This window comes from Lynx canadensis, chromosome D3 (genome assembly GCF_007474595.2).
Source record: "Lynx canadensis isolate LIC74 chromosome D3, mLynCan4.pri.v2, whole genome shotgun sequence".
Lineage (NCBI taxonomy): Eukaryota > Metazoa > Chordata > Mammalia > Carnivora > Felidae > Lynx > Lynx canadensis.
The window spans coordinates 9085046-9105333 of record NC_044314.2 but is presented as its reverse complement, the minus strand read 5'-3'; the positions used below and the strand labels follow the sequence as shown (position 1 = coordinate 9105333).

At 39.0% G+C, this 20288-nt stretch overlaps 1 protein-coding gene across 5 annotated transcripts in view; it reads right to left on the bottom strand.

Annotated features, from left to right (window-relative positions):
* Positions 1 to 1633: 1633 nt before the first annotated feature.
* TMX3 (thioredoxin related transmembrane protein 3) overlaps positions 1634 to 20288 on the bottom strand; it is a 47008-nt gene continuing 28353 nt past the window's right edge. For 3 of the 5 annotated variants that reach the window (XM_030336033.1, XM_030336034.1, XM_030336035.1), the window contains 7 exons: positions 16629 to 16727; positions 14262 to 14319; positions 14047 to 14100; positions 13123 to 13179; positions 8141 to 8270; positions 6716 to 6784; positions 3892 to 5127 (listed from right to left, as the gene is read on the bottom strand). In XM_030336033.1, coding sequence (XP_030191893.1) covers positions 4870 to 5127; positions 6716 to 6784; positions 8141 to 8270; positions 13123 to 13179; positions 14047 to 14100; positions 14262 to 14319; positions 16629 to 16727 — 725 coding nt within the window. In that variant the 3' untranslated portion in view covers positions 3892 to 4869. Of the gene's footprint in view, positions 5128 to 6715; positions 6785 to 8140; positions 8271 to 13122; positions 13180 to 14046; positions 14101 to 14261; positions 14320 to 16628; positions 16728 to 20288 lie in introns of all 5 variants that reach the window. The other 2 variants (XM_030336031.2, XM_030336032.1) reach the window with 2 other exon arrangements.

Below are 20288 nucleotides of genomic sequence, written 5' to 3'. Positions count from 1 at the left end.
ATGCCTTTTCAGTTTTTTTTTTTAATGTTTTTATTTATTTTTGAGACAGAGAGAGAGAGAGAGAGCATGAGCATGGGAGGGGCAGAGAGAGAGGGAGACACAGAATCCGAAGCAGGCTCCAGGCTCAGAGCTGTCAGCACAGAGCCCGACACGGGGCTTGAACTCACAAACCGTGAGATCATGACCTGAGCTGAAGTCAGACGCTTAACCGACTGAGCCACCCAGGCGCCCCATCCCTTTTCGGTTTATAGGGGATGGGCTCAGAGGAAAGTTAGGCACTGAGAAGTACTCAGGAAGGCTTTCAGGAGAATCAAATCATCTATATTCAGTATCCATTAGTGTTCTAAATCTGGGTCCAAATAACATTTACATCTGTCTAAACTATTTACACGGGCTGATAATCCTACTGAATACTTGTATCCTCCTCTTACGCTTACTCATTTTCACTGAAAGCACAAAACCCAAAGGATTTTCAGAGATGTTTGTCAACCTAAATTAGTTAATTTCAATGTTAAAACTTCTTTACATGTCTACCCACTGAAATTTGCTTGAATTGCAAAAAGTAGCTGAGCAAATTTAAGCATATTGGTATTTCATATTCCCAAAGTCTTGGCTTTTCTCTGTGGTGAGCAATACTAAATTCTAAAAGAAGTGAGAAGAGAAATAAGTTTGATACAAAAATGGTGTAATTTCTGAGCTGTTTTCATGTGCCAGGCATGTTCTTAACATGCCTCATGTGTAACTCACCCGATCTCCTAATCCAGTGAGATGGGCGAAATCTTCCTGGAATTAGCACAGGAGCAGGGAGGGTAAGCGTCTTACCAACTATGCACAGAGGGTGACAGAGCGACTGGAGAGGTTGATTTCTAACCAGCTCGTTTGTGTGATTCCCAAGTTGGGTGGGGCCATTTTTTTGGCTGTTATTCCCGTGCCAGAGCAATTCTTATTAAAAAATGTGCCCACAGTATAAAATATGAAAAATAAATTACTAAAAAAAACAGTATTTGTATATATATTTTTAATAATATACTCTCCCCATTTGATGCTATTTTTTTGACGTTTATTTGTTTATTTTGAGACAGAGACAGAGCGAGTAGGGGAGGGGCAGAGAGAATCCCAGGCAGGCTCTGCGCTGAAGGCACAGGGCTTGAACTCACCCAAATGTGAGATCATGACCTACACAGAAACCAAAGAGTCAGACTCTTAACTGACTGAGCCACCCAGGCACCCTCTCCCGCCATGCTGTTTTTAAAAAGAACATTTTGAGGCTTTAGATTCCAATTTTACTGATGATGAAAAGGAGGGGAGCCTGTGTTATGTCCGAGATCACAATGTAGCTGTCAATTGTGGACTCGGTTCCAATCACTTCAACTCTAAACTCTGAAATTAATATTTAAAAATAATCAAGTTTTAAATACAAAATATATCCTACCAATCTCGGGTTCTTCATCTATAAAGGGATAACAATCTGATCTCAGGTATGTTTACTCATTATATGTTTCTATAACGATGAAAAACTTACAACTTAATAAAAGAAAAAACACTTTGTGGAAGATCAGTCTTCGCTATCCTCTTCGCTTGCACAAGGAACTGTTTGTGTTGAAAACAAAATAAAAACAGTAAAAATAATAAACGTGTTTTCAATTAATTTATTTTAGAAAAAAACAGGTTTACAATTGGTGCCATAAGGCAAGATATCATGAATTCAACAAGTTAGTAATACAGACTTTCAAAAACCTTTATAGATTTAGTCCAAAGTAGAAAATTATTTTTTGCCCACTCTTGGACTCAGACACATTCAGAAAAAATATATATTTATAAAAATAAAATGGCAAACATAATCCCACCATTAATTGATAGTCTTAACATCCCACACTGGTTTATTTGAACAACGTGTGCATAATAAAAAGAGCTTAGTTTTTTTTCCTTTTCTATCTCCATAGCATATGAAGCAATGATCGAAATATGTAAATTACTTTTTAGAAAACCAAAACCAAACAAGCCCCTGAAGCAAAACACAAGAAACATCAACAACAAAAATCCACTAAAATAATAATAATAATAATAATAATAATACAGCTGTTTACTCACATAGGTCCTTCCTTCAGCCTCCAGATATTTGGCTCTTAATGCTGTTTGTAAGTCAGATACCAGGAGACCACTAGGTTCGAGGAAGAAAATAAAAATTCAGGCCTAATACACCTCAAACAAGTTTCAGATAATATAGCTAGGGAAATATTACTGTGTATGATGAAACAAAACAAAAAGGGTTGCAAGCTATAAGGGGGTGCACGGCTTGATAAAAACATGTACTTTCTCTGCTAAAAAAATTGAGCAACAGATCCCACAACAACAAGCATCTAGAATTTTGAATTTTAGGATTAAAAAATAGAATTTTATGGCAACTGAAAGAAAACGTGAAACTCCAACTTAATATGCAATCATGGTAAGATTCACCAATGAATTAGGACATGTATGTCCTAATACTAAATTCATTAAGATATTAACTATATTTTGCAGTAATTTCTCCTGAAATGAAAGCAGCATTCCAAGTGCTGATACCACATTAAATGAGACCATATTAAAAGCATACTAGTGAACAAAATTTTTAATTTTTTTTGTAAGAACTTTGATAATATCCTAAAGTCGACAAATAAAAAGCAAAATCTTAATACAAACAGAAAAGAAAATTATTTACTTATAAACTATCTAACCATTTTGTTTTCCTAACAGTCACACTTTGAAAAAACACAAATAGAATGTGAGCCAATGGGAGAGAGCTGTGAAAAAGGAAACAGAGAACTAAGGCATTAATTTACAGATAAAAAAAAAAAAAAATCCCAATACAAAGACTGCCAAACTTTTTGTATGTTGATATATATTGAGCATTTAATCTATTTTCCCCCTACTGAGGTCTTTCATTTATAAGTGATGCCTGACAAAGGCTAAGAAATGTGCAGATGACTGACAAGAAAACGGAGTCATTTCCTATCATTTCCTACTGTCACTGGCGGAGGCTAAGCTTTACCTTCCTTACTAGACTAGACTCGAGTGAGGCACTGTACCCACCTAAGCTTTTTTTCACTGCTGCAAAGCAAGCTTGACCACTGGGAACATTAAGATTGTTCCTCCAAAAGAATCCCTCACTACTCTTTGGAGAGGAACCTATTTGTTTAATTAAAAGCATTCATCTCCAGTTTCCACTTGAGAACATTTCTTTCCAGTATTTCCTGAAATTTCCTATGTGCTTCACTATTAAAAATAATAGAGTGCCAAACAGTAAAAATAAGCATTTAATCACCGTATGTAAAAGAGCATATGGATACAATAAAACAATTGCTAGCAACTTCTTAGGACTTAGATACTCGAGTTTTGTTTTAGTCTTGAGCAGCTTAGTATCAGAAATCGTCAACAGCTGCTGCCTTGGGGACCAAAGCCCTAAACAACTTCAATGTCAGGACCATGAGTTGCGTATTTTTAAAATGATTACACATTTTTCAGTGTTTAACTCAATTGCTCAATGAATGGTCACCCAATGGTCATCTCATAAAAATCTAAAGTTAGCTAAAATGAAGGGCTCAAAAATAATCTACAATAAATATACCACAGTGTTACTTGCAACAATTCCAATCTGTATACACGAGTTGGGACAGAATTCCTCTGTTACGCCATTATAGACAGAAGGTGAAAGGGGTGTCAGAATTGAGAGGATGGAGAGGGTAACACTTGGCTGTTGATCACTGGATACAGATTTTGCTGACAGGCTGATTATGTCACTCATTACTCATTATGAACATAGACATGCCCATAATATTACATATGTCAATAAATTTTATATATATATATGTAAATATATGTGCATGTTGTGTGTGTATATAGATATAGATATATATATATATATATCTATATCTATATACACACAACGATACACACATATTTTAAGTTACCATAAAGTTACCATACCATAAACATAAAAAATAAGATCTATATTACTTTTTAAAAAGCAGCAGGAGCTTTTTATCAAAGGAAATTTTCAGAAGAAATTCCAATATACAAAACAAGAAAGAGAAAAAAAAGTAGGTCATTCTGGCTAAAGAAGGGTAGGAGTAACAGACTCTCCCCTTTCTGCAGTGATCACTGAGACACCTGCTAAGCATGTCCCAGCACGTGGTTTGAAATCCCTACTCCAGGTAAATCGTGTTTAATTTGCAAAGATTAAACATAAGACTGTTTTTTCCCACTATACAGACCCATATGAAAATTTTATAATGTAACTGAGTAGAAAGTTAAAAAGTAACATTTCTTCTCCGTTAAAAATAACTAACAAAATAAAATTGCTATGCTATATAAAACCAAATTATTTTTAAGTTGTAATCTGAATTTGATCCATGGAAAAAGGTGTTAGTTCTCCTTAAAGTGCTAAATTTTAAAGACTTAATTTTGCCCGTGTAAATCTCATCTAAAATACATGAGGAGAATGAATGGTAGGAGGTGAAAGTATTGTTTTTCTTTATCGAACATGTGTCTTCTACCTGACTGACCAATTTAAATATTCTGCCCAAGAATCTTAATTTGTCACAGAATGCTCAGATAGAGAAACATGCAAAAGAACTACTCTGCTAAAACGACATCTATATGGTAAATTCTGATGGAGTGCTTCCTCATTTTTTTGTTTTAGATAAACATTTCCTGTGTTTGCTCCAAATGTCTCCCCATTTATGAAGGACTACTTTACTCCATGCAGTTTGATATTAGCAAAATACAAATAACATATTCTCTTTTGTAAAGATCATGATTAAATGTCTAAGTTCAATAAATAGACTCTTTGATAATTTGAAATCCTATCAAATATTCCACACTAGCCAAGATTCAATCTTTCTTCTTCTCTAATACGTCTTTGGGTTCTTGCACCCTAGGTCCGAGGGTGGCTCCATCGCTTGGCTCCTGTTCTTTGCTTTCTTCTACTGGTTCCTGGCTCTCGATTTCACTTCTGGACACCTCGTATCGTTCTTCTATGTACCCTCCATCAGTGTCCGCCGTGTAGATGCCGTAGCACATGATGCTGATGACACCCAGTGGAAGGCCAAAGAGAAAGCAGCCCATGAGGGGTGAGCTCTTGAATATAGACTGTGGGAAGATCATCACAGCTCAGTGTTTGTTAAAAAAAACACTACAAAGTTCGTCCTCTTGCTACCCCCCAACTTCTTTTAGTTCCAATCAATCAAGGTCAGTATTTCTGCAGTAACTACCCTGTTACAGACACTGTTAAGAGACAGAAATTTTACACTGCGTGTGTGTGTGTGTGTGTGTGTGTATCCAGCTACCAGCAGCAGAAAGAGGCACCAAATACTCTATGACTTTTCTAAGGACATTCATTTTCCTCACATCAACCACAAAGGTCTCTCTGAGACGGTAACTACGTGCCCAGCAGCTTCGGAGTCGTATCTTGGACTAGACGAACCTGCTCACCAAGAAGGCTGCTTGTTTACCGTAAAGCAGGTGCATACGCATTCCTCTTCACAGGACGCTTTAAATCTTTTTTACTTTCTGGTTAGTAGCAAAGCCACACGGGCTTAATAACAACTCCTCTCAGCATATACACCATCTCCTCAGGTCTCAGGAAAAAGTAAAAGCAATTTGGCTGAACAGGTCTTTCAACTATACTGTATCCTATGGGTTGTGACTACACACTTCTCAGACGGTAACCCTGAGAACGATACAGGCGAATTCAGAGGAGGGCAAGGTCACCTTGGATTGAGACAACGGAAGAAGGCTTCCCAGAATAAAAGTGTTCTGAGGTGGAAATTTAAGCCTGAGTAAGAATGAGGCACTGAGAACACCCAGGCGGCTTCTGCAGTATTCGAGAACTAATGAGAACACCTGAGGCGGACAGAATATTGTCCCACGTGTCGCTGGAAAAGGGAAGGAAAGCGATCACAACTGACTGTTTTAGGAATACTCACCGTGCAGTGATAGAAACAATGCACGGAGCCAGGGTAAAAGGAAGGGAAGACACCGTGTGCAAGTCAGAGGAGCAGCTACGCATCACATGCTGAGGGCCTACTCTGAGGACTTCCACTCTGAGAACTGCTTTCGGCCGTAATGAGCGAAAACACCTCTGGACTGAGCAGCTCAAGACAGACAACTAGAATGGAGTTTAAGGCTCCAACAAATCTAGGAATGCTGACCGAGAGCTGAAGCAGCTTCAGAACCAGCGACTGAAAAGGGCGGAAAGAGGCTCCGGAAAACGCTTGTAAGTCACGTCACTGAGGTAATGGATTCTGAACTCTAGTCAACTCACCGATCGTACAGAAATAAGTAGACAAACTTAATTTCCACCCGAAGAATACATTTTCTTAATATAAATATGCACCAGTTCTCATCTTTAAAGATGTATTTTTAGGGGCACCTGGGCGGCTCAGTTGGTTAAGTGTCTGACTCTTGATTTAGGCTCAGGTCATGATCTCGAGGTCGTGACATCAAGCCCCCTGTCGGGCTCCGTGCCGGGTGAGGAGCCTACTTAAGATCCTCTCTCCCCTCCTCCCTCTGTCCCTCCTCGACCTGCATGCACACGCCTGCACTCTCTTTCTCAAAAGAAGAAAAAAAAAAGATGTGTTTTTACCTAACCCTTTGAAATTTCAGATTTTACCTTCCTTAGACATTAACCCATACGTTTTCAATTATCAGTGACACCAAGCAAGCTGTCACGACTCACCACAATAGTCGATTTGGCATCAAATATTATTCTTTTCAATCTCTGCAAAATGCTATCACCTCCTTGGGCCTTAAATTTAACAGGAAGAGAACAATTACATTATTTAAGTACTATAACTTCATTTTCCTGTTATAATCTTACAACTGCAGGTCAGGGTTGACCCCAGAGGATTACAAAAAGCACCTGAAAGAGCCATGCAGCAAATATTTACTGTGTTTTCCGTCCCCCTCCCCCCCAACCTCCTTTCTTGTGTGAATACACTCTGACCCTCCTCTGAAGACTCAGTCTCCCTACTGACACTCCGAGCATCCTGGCTGATGCTGACCCACCTGAGCCCTGCCCAACTTCTTTCTGGGTTTAGCTGAGCTTGTTAAAGTCACTGCACCTCAACTATTGTGGAGGGAATCTCCCCAAGAATGATGCCCAAAAGGCAAAAAAGTGCTCAAAGGGAGAGAAGAAAATTCCTGATGAAAATCAAATCCCTGCCTTCAGGTATCTCTGAAGTCTGGCTCATTCCTTGAATTTCTGTACGAAGCTCACTTTGTGTTCAAACAGTTTGAACTGGGTTTCACTAACTGACATATGGAAGAATTCTCACTCATATAGGTGAGTTTCATTTCAACAAGTATTGTTCTCACAAATATAAAACTCCTACTCTGTGATTGTTTTCAGAAGAACTGCTTGTTATTCTGTGAGCCAACTTTCAAAAAAGTTTGTAAAAACCTGAAACAAAGCTCTCACAAACCAGTAATTAGACTTCCTAGAAGTCTAGAAGTCTCCTACTTTTTCTATTTTATTCTAGCCTACTGAATTATGATGCCTGCCGCTCCTATCTGAAGTCATTTCATGAGCCCATAATACGGGTGACAACCCACACTTTGAGTAACACTGCAGTACTCCTTACAGGGAAAAATGCAAAGTGAAGACGACCCATTCATTATTTCTAGAAAATATTTTATGTGGTTGGATTTGGAACTCTCCACTGAGGCTGATTCTTGGTACATTTCCCCATCTCTCAAAAAACTGAGGTCTTAGTCACAGGTTTTTCTTAGGAAAGCAGTCTGAATAACTTAATCCAGTTATGCTCTTGAACCCAGAGAGGTTAAGGGCCGGGGCAGCTCGCTACTGGGATGCCTCTGCACACGGCACACCTCTCAGCATCTGCAGCCCTGACTCCAAACGTCACTGTGACAGCCAACGATGTCTTCCAGATACCCCTAGGATGTCCCCACCCATAAGCAGCTTCCGTGTCTCACAGAATGCGGCTCTGCTACATGAGAGAAGCGAGGCGGGAGCCCGCCCCCCCCACCCCGCCCCCCTCCGCCAGGCGCCGCCCCTTCCTTTCAGAGTCCGAGGGAAAGAAGAAAACTTGTTTCTCCTCCACCTCCTCCCACAGCCCCTGTGAAACAGAAGCGAACAACTCACCGGGACTGTGCCATCTAAGATGTCACGAATGAAATGTGCCATGTCCTCGGCACTGCCGATCTGTCTGTCCAGTAAGAAGTATTGTTGGTTTGAAGTATTCAGTACAACCACAGTCGGGACTTTCAGTTCACTGAAAAGAGAAAAACAAAGGAATTAAAATACACATTGAACAGAGAGAGAACAAATATTCTGACAGTCATTTCTATTATAGCTAAGTAACAAGTACAAAAGGAGGAAGCTGTATGAATAGCTTTGCCTCCCTGTGTCTACATGAAGAAAATTTCAAATTGTGCATCAGTTTAAAAAAAGCTAAACGAGGACTGTATGATAAACTTTCTAATATATGGTATCAGACAGCTTGGTATTTATGATTAAACTGAAGGACAGAAATTATTATGTATGAAGTGTCAATTTCCGGGCAACCCCACTCCTTTCCCTCCAAATACCAGCAATGTTGGGTCACACACGACCCGCTCCAGTCAAGTGGCACGAAGGGAACTGGAAGGGAGAGAGCGCGGTATCTGGAGTCACGCCACCTGTGTGCAAGCCTGGGGCTTTCCCACCATTTACTTTTCAAGCCTGATGTTTTTCATTTATAAACGAGTAAGAGGTGGGTAGTGGGAGGTTATCTTGTTTTAAAAATTAGGAAAACTCAAATATTCAGCACAGTCCCTCGTACATCGTACACGTTCAATAAATGCTATTCCAAATTCTCTGAACTCCCACTATCCCAATGCACATTCCACGGGCGTCCTCAGGAAGGGCCTCGCTGATACGCTACGTATCAACTCAGTTGATACAAGAGAAAACATTACCAACAGGTGTCATTTAATTGAAATAATGTGTTTTTTTTTCCTTTCAAGGATAGGTTGTTGAATAATCATAAAAGGAAGGGAGGTGCTCAATTCTGTATGTCACCTACACATGGGCTTACGGCTATTTGTGCCTATATAAAAATATTATACAAAAGCACAAAACTACAGTAGAAACAATTTACACCACCACTGTATTATCACCACATAAGTAACCGAGCCCTGTGGATTGCTTCATCGCTCATAATTCTCTCTCCTTCCCCACCCAAAGCCCCTTTCCCAGTGAGGCAAATCGTGCTCATGTGACTCCTGATGCTGGGCTCAGCCATGGACTTGGCCAGCCATGGACTTGGCCAGGGGGAAGGTAACAGAAGGGACTCGAGCAGAGGCTTCAACTATGCTTGCAGGGCAAGGCTTGCCTTCTTCTATTTCTGTGACTGCCACTAGAAGAGCCCCAGGAAAACGTCCTGCTAAGGTCAAGGACATGGAAGACTGTGCAGCTGATGGCACCTCAGTGGCAGTTTGGAGCCACATCCTTCTGTGCCCAGTCAACATCAGCCAAGCCGAGACAAGTGAGAGAGAACAAATACTATTGCTTGAAGCTACTGGGTATCAGGTGGTTGATTATCCAATATTATTGTTAGGCAAGAATTAACTGATTGTATAATTAAAAAGAAATCTTCATTCTTCCTAATAAATGCAAAAACCAACTTTTTTATTGATAACAGCTTAGTTATTAGTTATCATAATGGGTAAATAGCAAAAAACTTCTATATTTTATAGAATGGATTAGAATTTGGCCTTCCTATAAAAGCACATATTGTAAAAAAGTTCAATACACAGTTGAACTAAAGACTATCTGTTGTGAAATAATTCAATTCGAATAATGATGGAAATGGAAAACATCATTCCATCCTATTCCCTCTTAATTATATTCACAAAAACCCCAAACAAAACAAGTTAGTAGCCCCAGGGTCTGATAGTCTCTATTTATTTTGAGAAAATTTAAAAAGCATAGTGCTGCCATATAACTATCTTATAGAATATCATGTGTTTGTCCTAAGTTAAAAACATTTTAGGCATCAATACCTATTAAATTCCACTAATTTATCTGACAGTATTAGTGTCACAGAAGAGCTTTGGAGTAAGAGAGATCTGGATTTGAGAACTGGATCTCTTTAACTTACTTGTTGGGCATCCTTTGGCATATTACTTAACTTCCTTGGGTTTCTTCTAAGAAATTTCAATTTCCTCATCTATACAAAATGGAAATAACAATCGTACTTATACCTTACTAAGTTCTACAAAAGTTCAAAAATACATATTGACCACTCAATCCAGTGTTGGTCACAGAATTAAGTGCTCAATAAGGACTTTGAATTATTATCACATAACCATCATATGCTTTCTCTTCTTTCAGAAAAGAAAAAAAAAAGCATAATATGAATAAAAAACAAACAACACAACAAGGTGTTGGTGGTAGAGATTATTATTGTTCTCTGACCATGACTGTAGCTCAAAATGTCTACTATCTCACAACTTACATTAAAAGTCATACCCCTGAAGGACGGCCCATCATCTGTACATATTCTGAATATTTTATCCTGGATCAAGGAGCTGTTTATTAGACCCAGACTGCTTTGACTTCTTACAAACCATGTTTTACTGAATGCTGGCTTGCCTTGAAGGACATTGCAAGAAATGGTTGTATCAAAGTCCCTACTATATATCCTGTAAAAATCCTATTAAAACTATATTTCTATTATAGTGTCCTCCATTATGAGATTATATAGCATAGCATATTCTCTTAGGTTTCTGCAAAGTCTGCCATACTCCTTATAAGCGATAGTTGTTTGATAGACTATGGGGAATGTATAAATAATGTTTCTTTGAGTATGAAAAATTCAAGGCCAAATTTTTCAAGTACTTTAATAATTACCTACAAATGATAAATCCCTCAAATAATAAAGATCTTTTATTTTAGTTTCCTTTGTCTTGATGTCTTCGTGATATAGGATATCTGGTACTTTATGTCATTGGTAAACACTCTCAAATCTTTATTATAACAAAAGGGATAATAAATATAAATGAATAAAGGTAACGCTATAATTTTAAGACTTTTAACTGAAAATTACGAATGTTATCTTGGGATTGTAAATTTGGTTTTTATTTCCCCAATGGAATACATGGGCTGAAACCTGAAGCAAGGCAACGCTCTGCCTCTGCTCCCACGCCAAGCTAGAGAACACCACACATGGCACAAGGGCACAACGCCGTGAACTTGAACTGGCACCTCAGTGTCGCTGGAGGAGGTCACCGGCCTCTAGTGAGTGAGCTTTCTGTACCTTCACTTCGGGGGCGATCTTAAAGCTCCACACTCTCCAAAGCCCCATTTTCCCACCACCTCTTGTGTGTGCTGTTAGGCTCTGTCTGGAATGAGTTCTCTGCTTTTCTTCTTGCAGGAAACTTCTCTTAATTACTGCCTCCTCTAGCAAGCATGTTCTGAACCTTCCACCTTTGTGTGCACTGGGGTGGGGGTGAGAGCCTCCATGTTTCCAAAACCTTCTACTACAAAGACCTTTTCATACAGTTGTGGAATTACTATGTTGTGTTACCCAGCAGACTGTAAGTATTTGAAGACAGGGACTCAACTCGTTTTCTACATCAACAGTACCAATCACAGTGTGTGACACCCAGTAGATATTAAATGTCTACTCCATAGAGTAGACTCTTACCTGAAATTCATTCAGTATAGATAGGTTAAGTGTTTTCTAATACCAACTTTTTGAAGTGACAAATCAAATCTTTACATCATAAACGTAACTGACAGAATTATTTTAAAATCATATATTTTCCCTATAAAGCTATTTTAATCTGTTAAAATAAATTCTTCTAAAATAGCAGTTAATTCTTGAATGTAAAAACATGCTACTTAAGGGGCGCCTGGGTGGCTCAGTTGGTTAAGCGTCCAACTCCTGATTTCGGCTCAAGTCACAATCTCATGATTCATGAGTTTGAGCCCCACACGGGGCTCCGTGCTGGCAGTGCAGAGCCTGCTTGGAATTCTCTCTCCCTTTCTCCAACTCACATGGGTGCACCCTCTCCCTTTCAAAATAAACAAACTTAAAAAAAAATGTTTACTTAAGTTACATTTACTCATTAAAACTGAACTTAAAGTGTGTGTTAAATAGAAACTACAAAATCTAGAAGTTTTTTTTTTTTTTTTTTCAACGTTTATTTATTTTTGGGACAGAGAGAGACAGAGCATGAACGGGGGAGAGGCAGAGAGAGAGGGAGACACAGAATCGGAAACAGGCTCCAGGCTCTGAGCCATCAGCCCAGAGCCCGACGCGGGGCTCGAACTCACGGACCACGAGATCGTGACCTGGCTGAAGTCGGATGCTTAACCGACTGCGCCACCCAGGCGCCCCCAAAATCTGGAAGTTTTTGAACACTGTCTTCTTTCCAAAATACTATCAATTATTAACATGGAATTGGGAAATAAATTTTTTTCTATGTTTATCTGAGTGCGTGCGCACATTGTGCATTGGGGTGGGTGGGGGGAGCAGCGAGGGCAGAGAGAGAATCCCAAATAGGCTCTGTACTGTCAGCGTAGAGCCCGACATGGGGCTCAACTTCATGAAACCACAAGATCATGACATAAGCTGAAATCGAAAATCAGATGCTTAACTGACTGAGCCACCCAGGCACCCCGAGGTAATTTTTTTTAATATAGTACAATTATTAAAGCTCACTGAGTTTCAAATTTAGATTTAAAAATGAAAGTATGGTATCTGAGGAGAGAATATCTGTATCAGCATATAGGAAAGTTTGCTTTTTTTCCAGCTAGTAGTTCTTTTGTTTCTCAGAAACAGAAATTTATTATTATTTTTTTTTTTCAACGTTTATTTATTTTTGGGACAGAGAGAGACAGAGCATGAACGGGGGAGGGGCAGAGAGAGAGGGAGACACAGAATCGGAAACAGGCTCCAGGCTCCGAGCCATCAGCCCAGAGCCCGACGCGGGGCTCGAACTCACGGACCGCGAGATCGTGACCTGGCCGAAGTCGGACGCTTAACCGACTGCGCCACCCAGGCGCCCCAGAAACAGAAATTTAAAAATTGACAGAATTGATAAGGAAATCATGTAATCATTTAGAATTTTACTTACTCCATTAGCAAAGTATTTATATAGTCATTTCCATCCATATGGCCAAACTGAAAATCTCTAAATAACAACAACCAAAAGAAAAACAAAAGAGAGAGAGAGAGAGAGAGAGAGAGAGAGAGAGACAGAGAACACTATTAGATACAAAATAAGGTAAATACGTACCAAGAACTGAACTTCAGGGCTTGGTAAGCATGTAAACACTATAAACATTAAATATAAATCACATAAAATAAATGTAGAAAAGAGTATGAATTCTACTGGCCTCTGAGATACAAATACACACGAGTAATATTAAACAAGTCCTAAGACATTTCTAGTCTCTATATGTTTAACATGCAGGGCAATATAAACTTTTCTAATTAAAATATGTTTAAGAAAAAATACCCACTTCTAGAAAGAACTAATCAGAAAATGCTCATAGCAGGACAAATATAAATATGTATCACTCATCCTTCACTAGAAGACTCTGAATAAAAAGGGGATAAAAAGTAAATATAATGAATGTCTCTTATGGCAGCAACAAACACAATGGTTAGCACAAAGCAAAAAAGGGCACTTAGTTTTTATACTGTTATTCTTTGAGTTCCTGTGAAAATTATCATCTGTCAGTATCTGACTTGCGACCGCACATGTATCTTCAATGCAGGAGCGCAAGTCCATATATCCTAACCGCAAACGTATCCCGAATCCTATCAAGAAGCAAGTATGCTCCAAATTACAAATGAAAGTTTCTTTTTCACTTATATGACATCCGTCAACAAATTTTAAGTCCAAACAATTCATACCGAAATGCAACATACTATAATTCACTTCAGTATCTTGACTCACCTTTGAAAGTACAAAACAGTACTATTTTTTGCCTTACTGTATAACAAAACATAATTAAGCAAAGATAAATGAATGTTCCTGAATGCAAGCACCTACCTGTGGAACTGGTCTCTGTAATCTCTAGCAACTTCCTGAATAATTGACTTTAATCTGTGAAGGAACACAAGAATATTTCATCTCTGCAGTTTAAAAATATATTATGACTTTTCAATTACAACATCTGCCTTATCTAGCAGTGTAGGAAAAGTAAGATACTATATCAAGTTTATCTGAAGCCACGTAAAGTTCAAATGAGATGATATTTGATATACCTGGTGTGTTCATTTGATGTATTTTTCTCATCAATAACTGCAATCGCCACAAGCTTTCCTGAAATTAAGAACGACATATACCTCAATTCAAAACCCTCGTTACACAAATTTTTCAATTTTTATTGTAGATATGAATCGGGAATTAGTAAATAGCTTCTAGAACTTAATTCCAATTATGCTACATGTTATGCACAGTAGACTGAATCAGTGCACTAGTCAACTCCAAGTGAGACAGATGCTCCCTCCCAACCCCCAAATGTAAATAACAGCAACTAACAACTTATATACTCGTAAGTTGTTGTTTTCACACAACTCATAAAGTGACTAAGTATTTTGTCAAAAGCTAAGACATTAAGAAATAAGTTGATAAAATAAATTTATCATCAACTAACGTAGCTCTAGAAGAATGACATGTAACAAGGGAATGATTTTTACACGCTATTCCGCTCAGTACCACGCATGGGTCACCACCTGCCAGTGATGCCACACAAAACAAAATGGACTGCAATTTACCTAACCCTGAATCCAACATGGATCCCTTTCATCTCTAACATCCTCTAGTGGACAGCAGGATGTCATAAGCAGAGCACTGGGACCGGAGTCACAAGACCAGACGCTGCGGTCCGGCGTGTCTATCCTGTTCTAGGTGGGGGGGGGGGGGGGGGGGGGAACCGCAGTGAGGCGCCACCATTTATTAGCTGAGGGACTTAACCACGCAGTGATGGCCACACAGACACAGCCCGGCACCAGTGGAGAGCACAGTCTGGTAGGGAAAATAATAGTAACATTTACAGATCATTTACGATACACAAACAGACGTATGGCTAACAACGAGAAGAGTTCCAAAGGAAAGGAACACGAAGCTACAAGAGGGTATGACACAGTGAACTTCGGTAGTTTGAGGGGACCAGTAAAAGATGTTCTTAAGAAGCAATGTCTGGTCTGAGTTTGATGGATGAGCATAAATTAACTACACATTTCTGGGTATTGAAGGTGCATTGGTACAAGGTTTCCAGCCTTTGAAGGAAACCGAGAAGTCAGTGTGGCTGGAGAGGAGGGTGAGGAAGACCAGAGAAAGAGGACACGGAGACTCAGGCGGGGTTAGAAGACACAGGGACCCGCCGCCACCAGGACAAGAGCCAGGACCTCTTGTGGTCGTGTGCAAAGTGGCCAGTGGGACAAGGAACAGGGGCCGAGCCGCAGCAACACAACCGAACAAGGGCAATTGTGTTGGACATAAAACAGGAACATTCCATAGCCAACTTCTTTCCGAATTAATCTGGGAGAAGAAGCTACGACCACCTCGAGGTCACGATGTCTCCTGCGATTACTGAACCGAAAGCAAAACTACTGTATTCCTATATTGTCCCCCTCTTCCCTTCACAAGGGTGCGAGAGAATCCAGAAGTAAACCACATTCTTCGACAGTGTCCACACCACCTTCCAACACTGAGCGAGCACACACCCCCCTCCGTAAGGAGAAGCAAAGACAGAAACGTCACCAGACACAGAACGTGAAAAAGTAGGCTCAGGAGCCAGAACAAATATCCTCAGAGTCAGAAAATAACATGAGAACCTGTTAGAACATTTCTAATTTGCATTTTCAATCAGATTCAAAAGCAGGAAATCATCAAGAGGAAACTCTATGCACACTGCTTCTCATATAAAAAAAAAAACAAGCTGAACCTTGAGTAACATTTTCCCGTTTTTTAAAAATCTGCAACTATACTTCCATCCCACTTATCAGTGAAATTATAAACGGAAACAAATGTGGCAATAATATCCGTAATTTATTTCTCATTTGTAATTCAACATAAACTGACAAAACGCTTCCTCCTACAACTTACATGGTTAGCTTCTTGCGACACTTTTCATCTATCTGAGACCCTACAGTCAGCTGCTGATCGCTTTCACTTTTGCATCTATAAATATATTTACTTTGCTTGTCATTTCCAATCATGCAACTTTAAGAAACCATGCTAATGCGGTGCCTGTATTTTCCTCGCAAGTAAAAGCAGGCTTTAAGAGGTTGTGATGAGTTGTATTCCGACTCCCACTACAAAACCAGGCTCCTAATATAGGTTCCTGGTTATTTTTCCTCATTTCCTTATTACCCAGGCTCAGTTCTCCCTGGCACTACGAGTTCTAACTAGGAAACCTTTTCTAACTGACCTTTATCCCCATACAAATGTTTGTTCCTTGTTAATATTAATCTGTATTCTCATAAAGCGGAACTGGCGTTGAGGTCTATTTAAGGAACGAAATTATGAAACAGAGCTTAAAATTCGCTTCCTACAAAGTCAGGTTTAAGTAACCAATAAAGGAAAAACTGTACAGATTGATGGAGCATTGTATATACGCTTGTTACCTGTGTCTCCAAGTTCATACAAGAGGAAGCCATCCACGGTAAGATAGTTCTGAAACCTCTCCCTGTTGATCCAAGATGACAGATCACCATCCTCGTACTCTTAAAAATACAACAAAACTAGTAAGTTATATGCAAATATGACTTTAAAATGCTTGTAGCATTCTAATCTAACAGTATACGTAAAATGCCTTGACACAGAATCGTAATCTTAAACTCATAAATTTCATTTTAGGGGTCTATTCTAGGCAAACAATGAGCTGTACAAAAGGATTAATGCACAAAGCAATTCTTCACCACAGCATCATTAAAAACAACAAAAGACAAATAAAAATAAAGGAAATAAGTGAAATACCCTCAACAGAAAATAATTTAAATAATTATGGTACATTTTGAGGAAGACCATTTACAGACTTTTAAAAAATGGATAATTAAGTGGTAAAGCAGGTTGCAAAACAGTATTACAGCATCACTGGAACTCTATAAAACATAAAGTATGAAAAAAACAGACAGAATGATAAAATGAAGGCATATACTCCTACCAAATGGTTATCCTAGACTGGGAGTTATCCCTGAATGATGGCAGTATGGGTAATTTTTTATTACAGTTTCTTTACCCTTTTCTATTTTATGACATTTCTACTGCACTTTAAAATCGTTTCTCATATGTACAACTACCATAGCACACATATGAAGCCACAGTATTTTGGCCTTTATCCAACATCAACTGCTTCCCCCACTAAACAGAGAGGAAGCATTTATAATATTCAAGAGAAATATTGTGTCCTGATTAGAAACAGAATTCTGAAGTACTTGTGAACGATTTTAACTGCATGATAAAGAAGGTGATGTAAAAGCCTACCAATATGTTTGGCTAAAGACTGGATTTTAATGATTTCTTGAACGATGTGCTTTTTCTATCACTTGCATCGCTAAACAAAACATTTTCAAGTTATCGAACCTATCAAATTAAGTGGCATAATCCAAATCTGGAAGTATTTTTGGCTTTGGATTTACAAATTAGAAAAATAAACATAAAAATAGGAGTTGATTATTGGGCCACAATCTCCACTCCAGGTCAAAAGTAAATGTTTCAAAGATTATACAGAGTGATAAATCTGGAACTCATCAGACAAACTATCCTTGGGGCACCTGGGTGGCTCAGTGGGTTAAGCACCGGACTTCAGTTCAGGTCATGATCTCATGGTTTGTGGGTTCGAGCCCTGAGTCAGGCTCTGTGCTGACAGATCAGAGTCTGGAGCCTGCTTAGGAGCCTCTGTCTCCCTCTCTCTCTGCTCCTCCCATGTTTGCACTCTCTCTTGCTGCCTCTTAAAAATAAATGAATGTTAAAAAAAAAAAAAAAAAGAAAAAAGAAAAAGAAAAAAGAAAAAAGAAAGAAAAGAAACAAAATGAAACTATCCTCCTGAGCCCCTATCACAAAGCTTCTAAATTTATTGGCAACAATTAAATACTAGAAGCAGCATTCAAAGTAAATGGTTTCCTCTGAAGCTTCAGCAGGTTCTTGATACTAGCCTACTGCACATTAAAAACTGCTGGCCTCTATAATAGCTACAGATACTTAACCTATCCCTCCTGTCCCCTCGTGGGAGGCCATGTCTGAAACACGGGCGACATGAGGATGGGCACTCTTAGGCGTGATTCAAGAACAGATTTACAACTAAACAGGTATGAACAGGCTTTTCCCAAAAAGAAACAAAGTGGCTCTCTGAAGCATTAACAAACTCTTAACAGAACTAGAACAAGAGATCTGAAGACTAATGCTTGATTACACTATTTTGACTTGGGGGAAAAACACATTAATCCTATCTTTTCATTTGTAATATAGTAAGAATACCAGGATCTCAAAAGTGTTGTTATCAAATAGGACAATATATGTTAAGTGCTTATCACACAGGAGGGTCGTAATCAAAGAGCAAATGGATAGAATCAGTGTAGATGTGAATTATTTTCCTCCTCATATTTTCATATGCGCAAGTTCCTCCTAACTTCCTTTTTTTTTTCTTTTTTTTTTTTTCCAACGTTTATTTATTTTTGGGACAGAGAGAGACAGAGCATGAACGGGGGAGGGGCAGAGAGAGAGGGAGACACAGAATCGGAAACAGGCTCCAGGCTCCGAGCCATCAGCCCAGAGCCTGACGCGGGGCTCGAACTCACGGACCGCGAGATCGTGACCTGGCTGAAGTCGGACGCTTAACCGACTGCGCCACCCAGGCGCCCCCCTCCTAACTTCCTTTTTAAGCCCAATGTCTAATACGGACAATCAACAAATATCCGGTGAATGAACAAATGAATGAATGAACCTGCGAAGAATTATACATCCATCGCCTTACCTAACGCTCTTCGGTCCTCTCTTTCATAACCTCAGAATATTAATCTACCTGCTTTAATATCTATCCCTACAGAGGGGTGACGATAACATGGAATATCAAATACATAATAGTATCTGCTGTGTAAAATATAATGGGAGTTGTTATACTATAGCAAAAAAAATAAAATTCAGCCGTCACACTTACTTAAAATTAATGAAGATACAAGATTTTAGAAATGCTTAGTTTTCGATTAGTATAATAAAATGTTCCTTTCATTAGAAAAAATCAGAATATCCTTTTTATTAGATATTCTTCTATTTATTTGAGTTATTTAAGCAATACAAAGCTTACAGTTCTCAAGAAGTTCTAGTTTCTTTTCTGTTCTAAAATAACAAGACTCCAGAATATTTCTGTAATGACTAAAATGTTGCATATCTGTACTGTCCAACATAGTAACAAAAAGTCACACAAAGGCACTGAGTATTTCAAAGGTAGCTGGTGGAAATAAGAAACTGAAGCTTCGAGCCGAAATGTCCATCAACTGGACTGATGAATGGATAAAGAAGATGTGGTATACACACACACATACACACAATGGAATATTAGAGATTAAAGAGAATCAAATCTTGCCATTTGCAACGACATGGCTGAAGCTAGAATGTATTATGCTAAGCGGAATAAGTCAGTCAGAGAAAGACAAATATCGTATGACTTCACTCATACGTGGAATTTAAGAAATAACACAAACAGAGAAGGGAAGGAAAAATGATAAAAACAGAGAAGAAGGCAAACCATAAGAGACTTTTTTTTTTTACAGTTTTTATTTATTTTTTTTTTTGAGACAGAGACAGCGCATGAACGGGGGAGAGGCAGAGAGAGAGGGAGACACAGAATCCGAAGCAGGTTCCAGGCTCTGAGCTGTCAGCACAGAGCCCAATGCGGGCTTGAACTCACAGACCCAGAGATCATGAGCTGAGCCGAAGTCGGATGCTCAACCGACTGAGCCGCCCAGGCGCCCCACAGAGAGACTCTTAAATCCAGAGAACAAGCTGAGGGTTGATGGAGGGAGGTGCGCGAGGGGCACTGAGGGGGACATCTGCTGGGATGAGCACTAGGTGGTCTAAGTCAGTGAGGAATCAATCACATTACACTGTTCACTAACTTGGATTTAAATAAAATTTTAAAAAACATATCGTATGCCTTTAAACATACACGATATTATATGTTAATTCTCTCAGTAAATCTGGAAACACACACACACACAAAAGAACTGAAGCTTCTACTTTATGAGACTAATGTAGAAGGTCACCGAGACTGCTACAAGCATGACTTT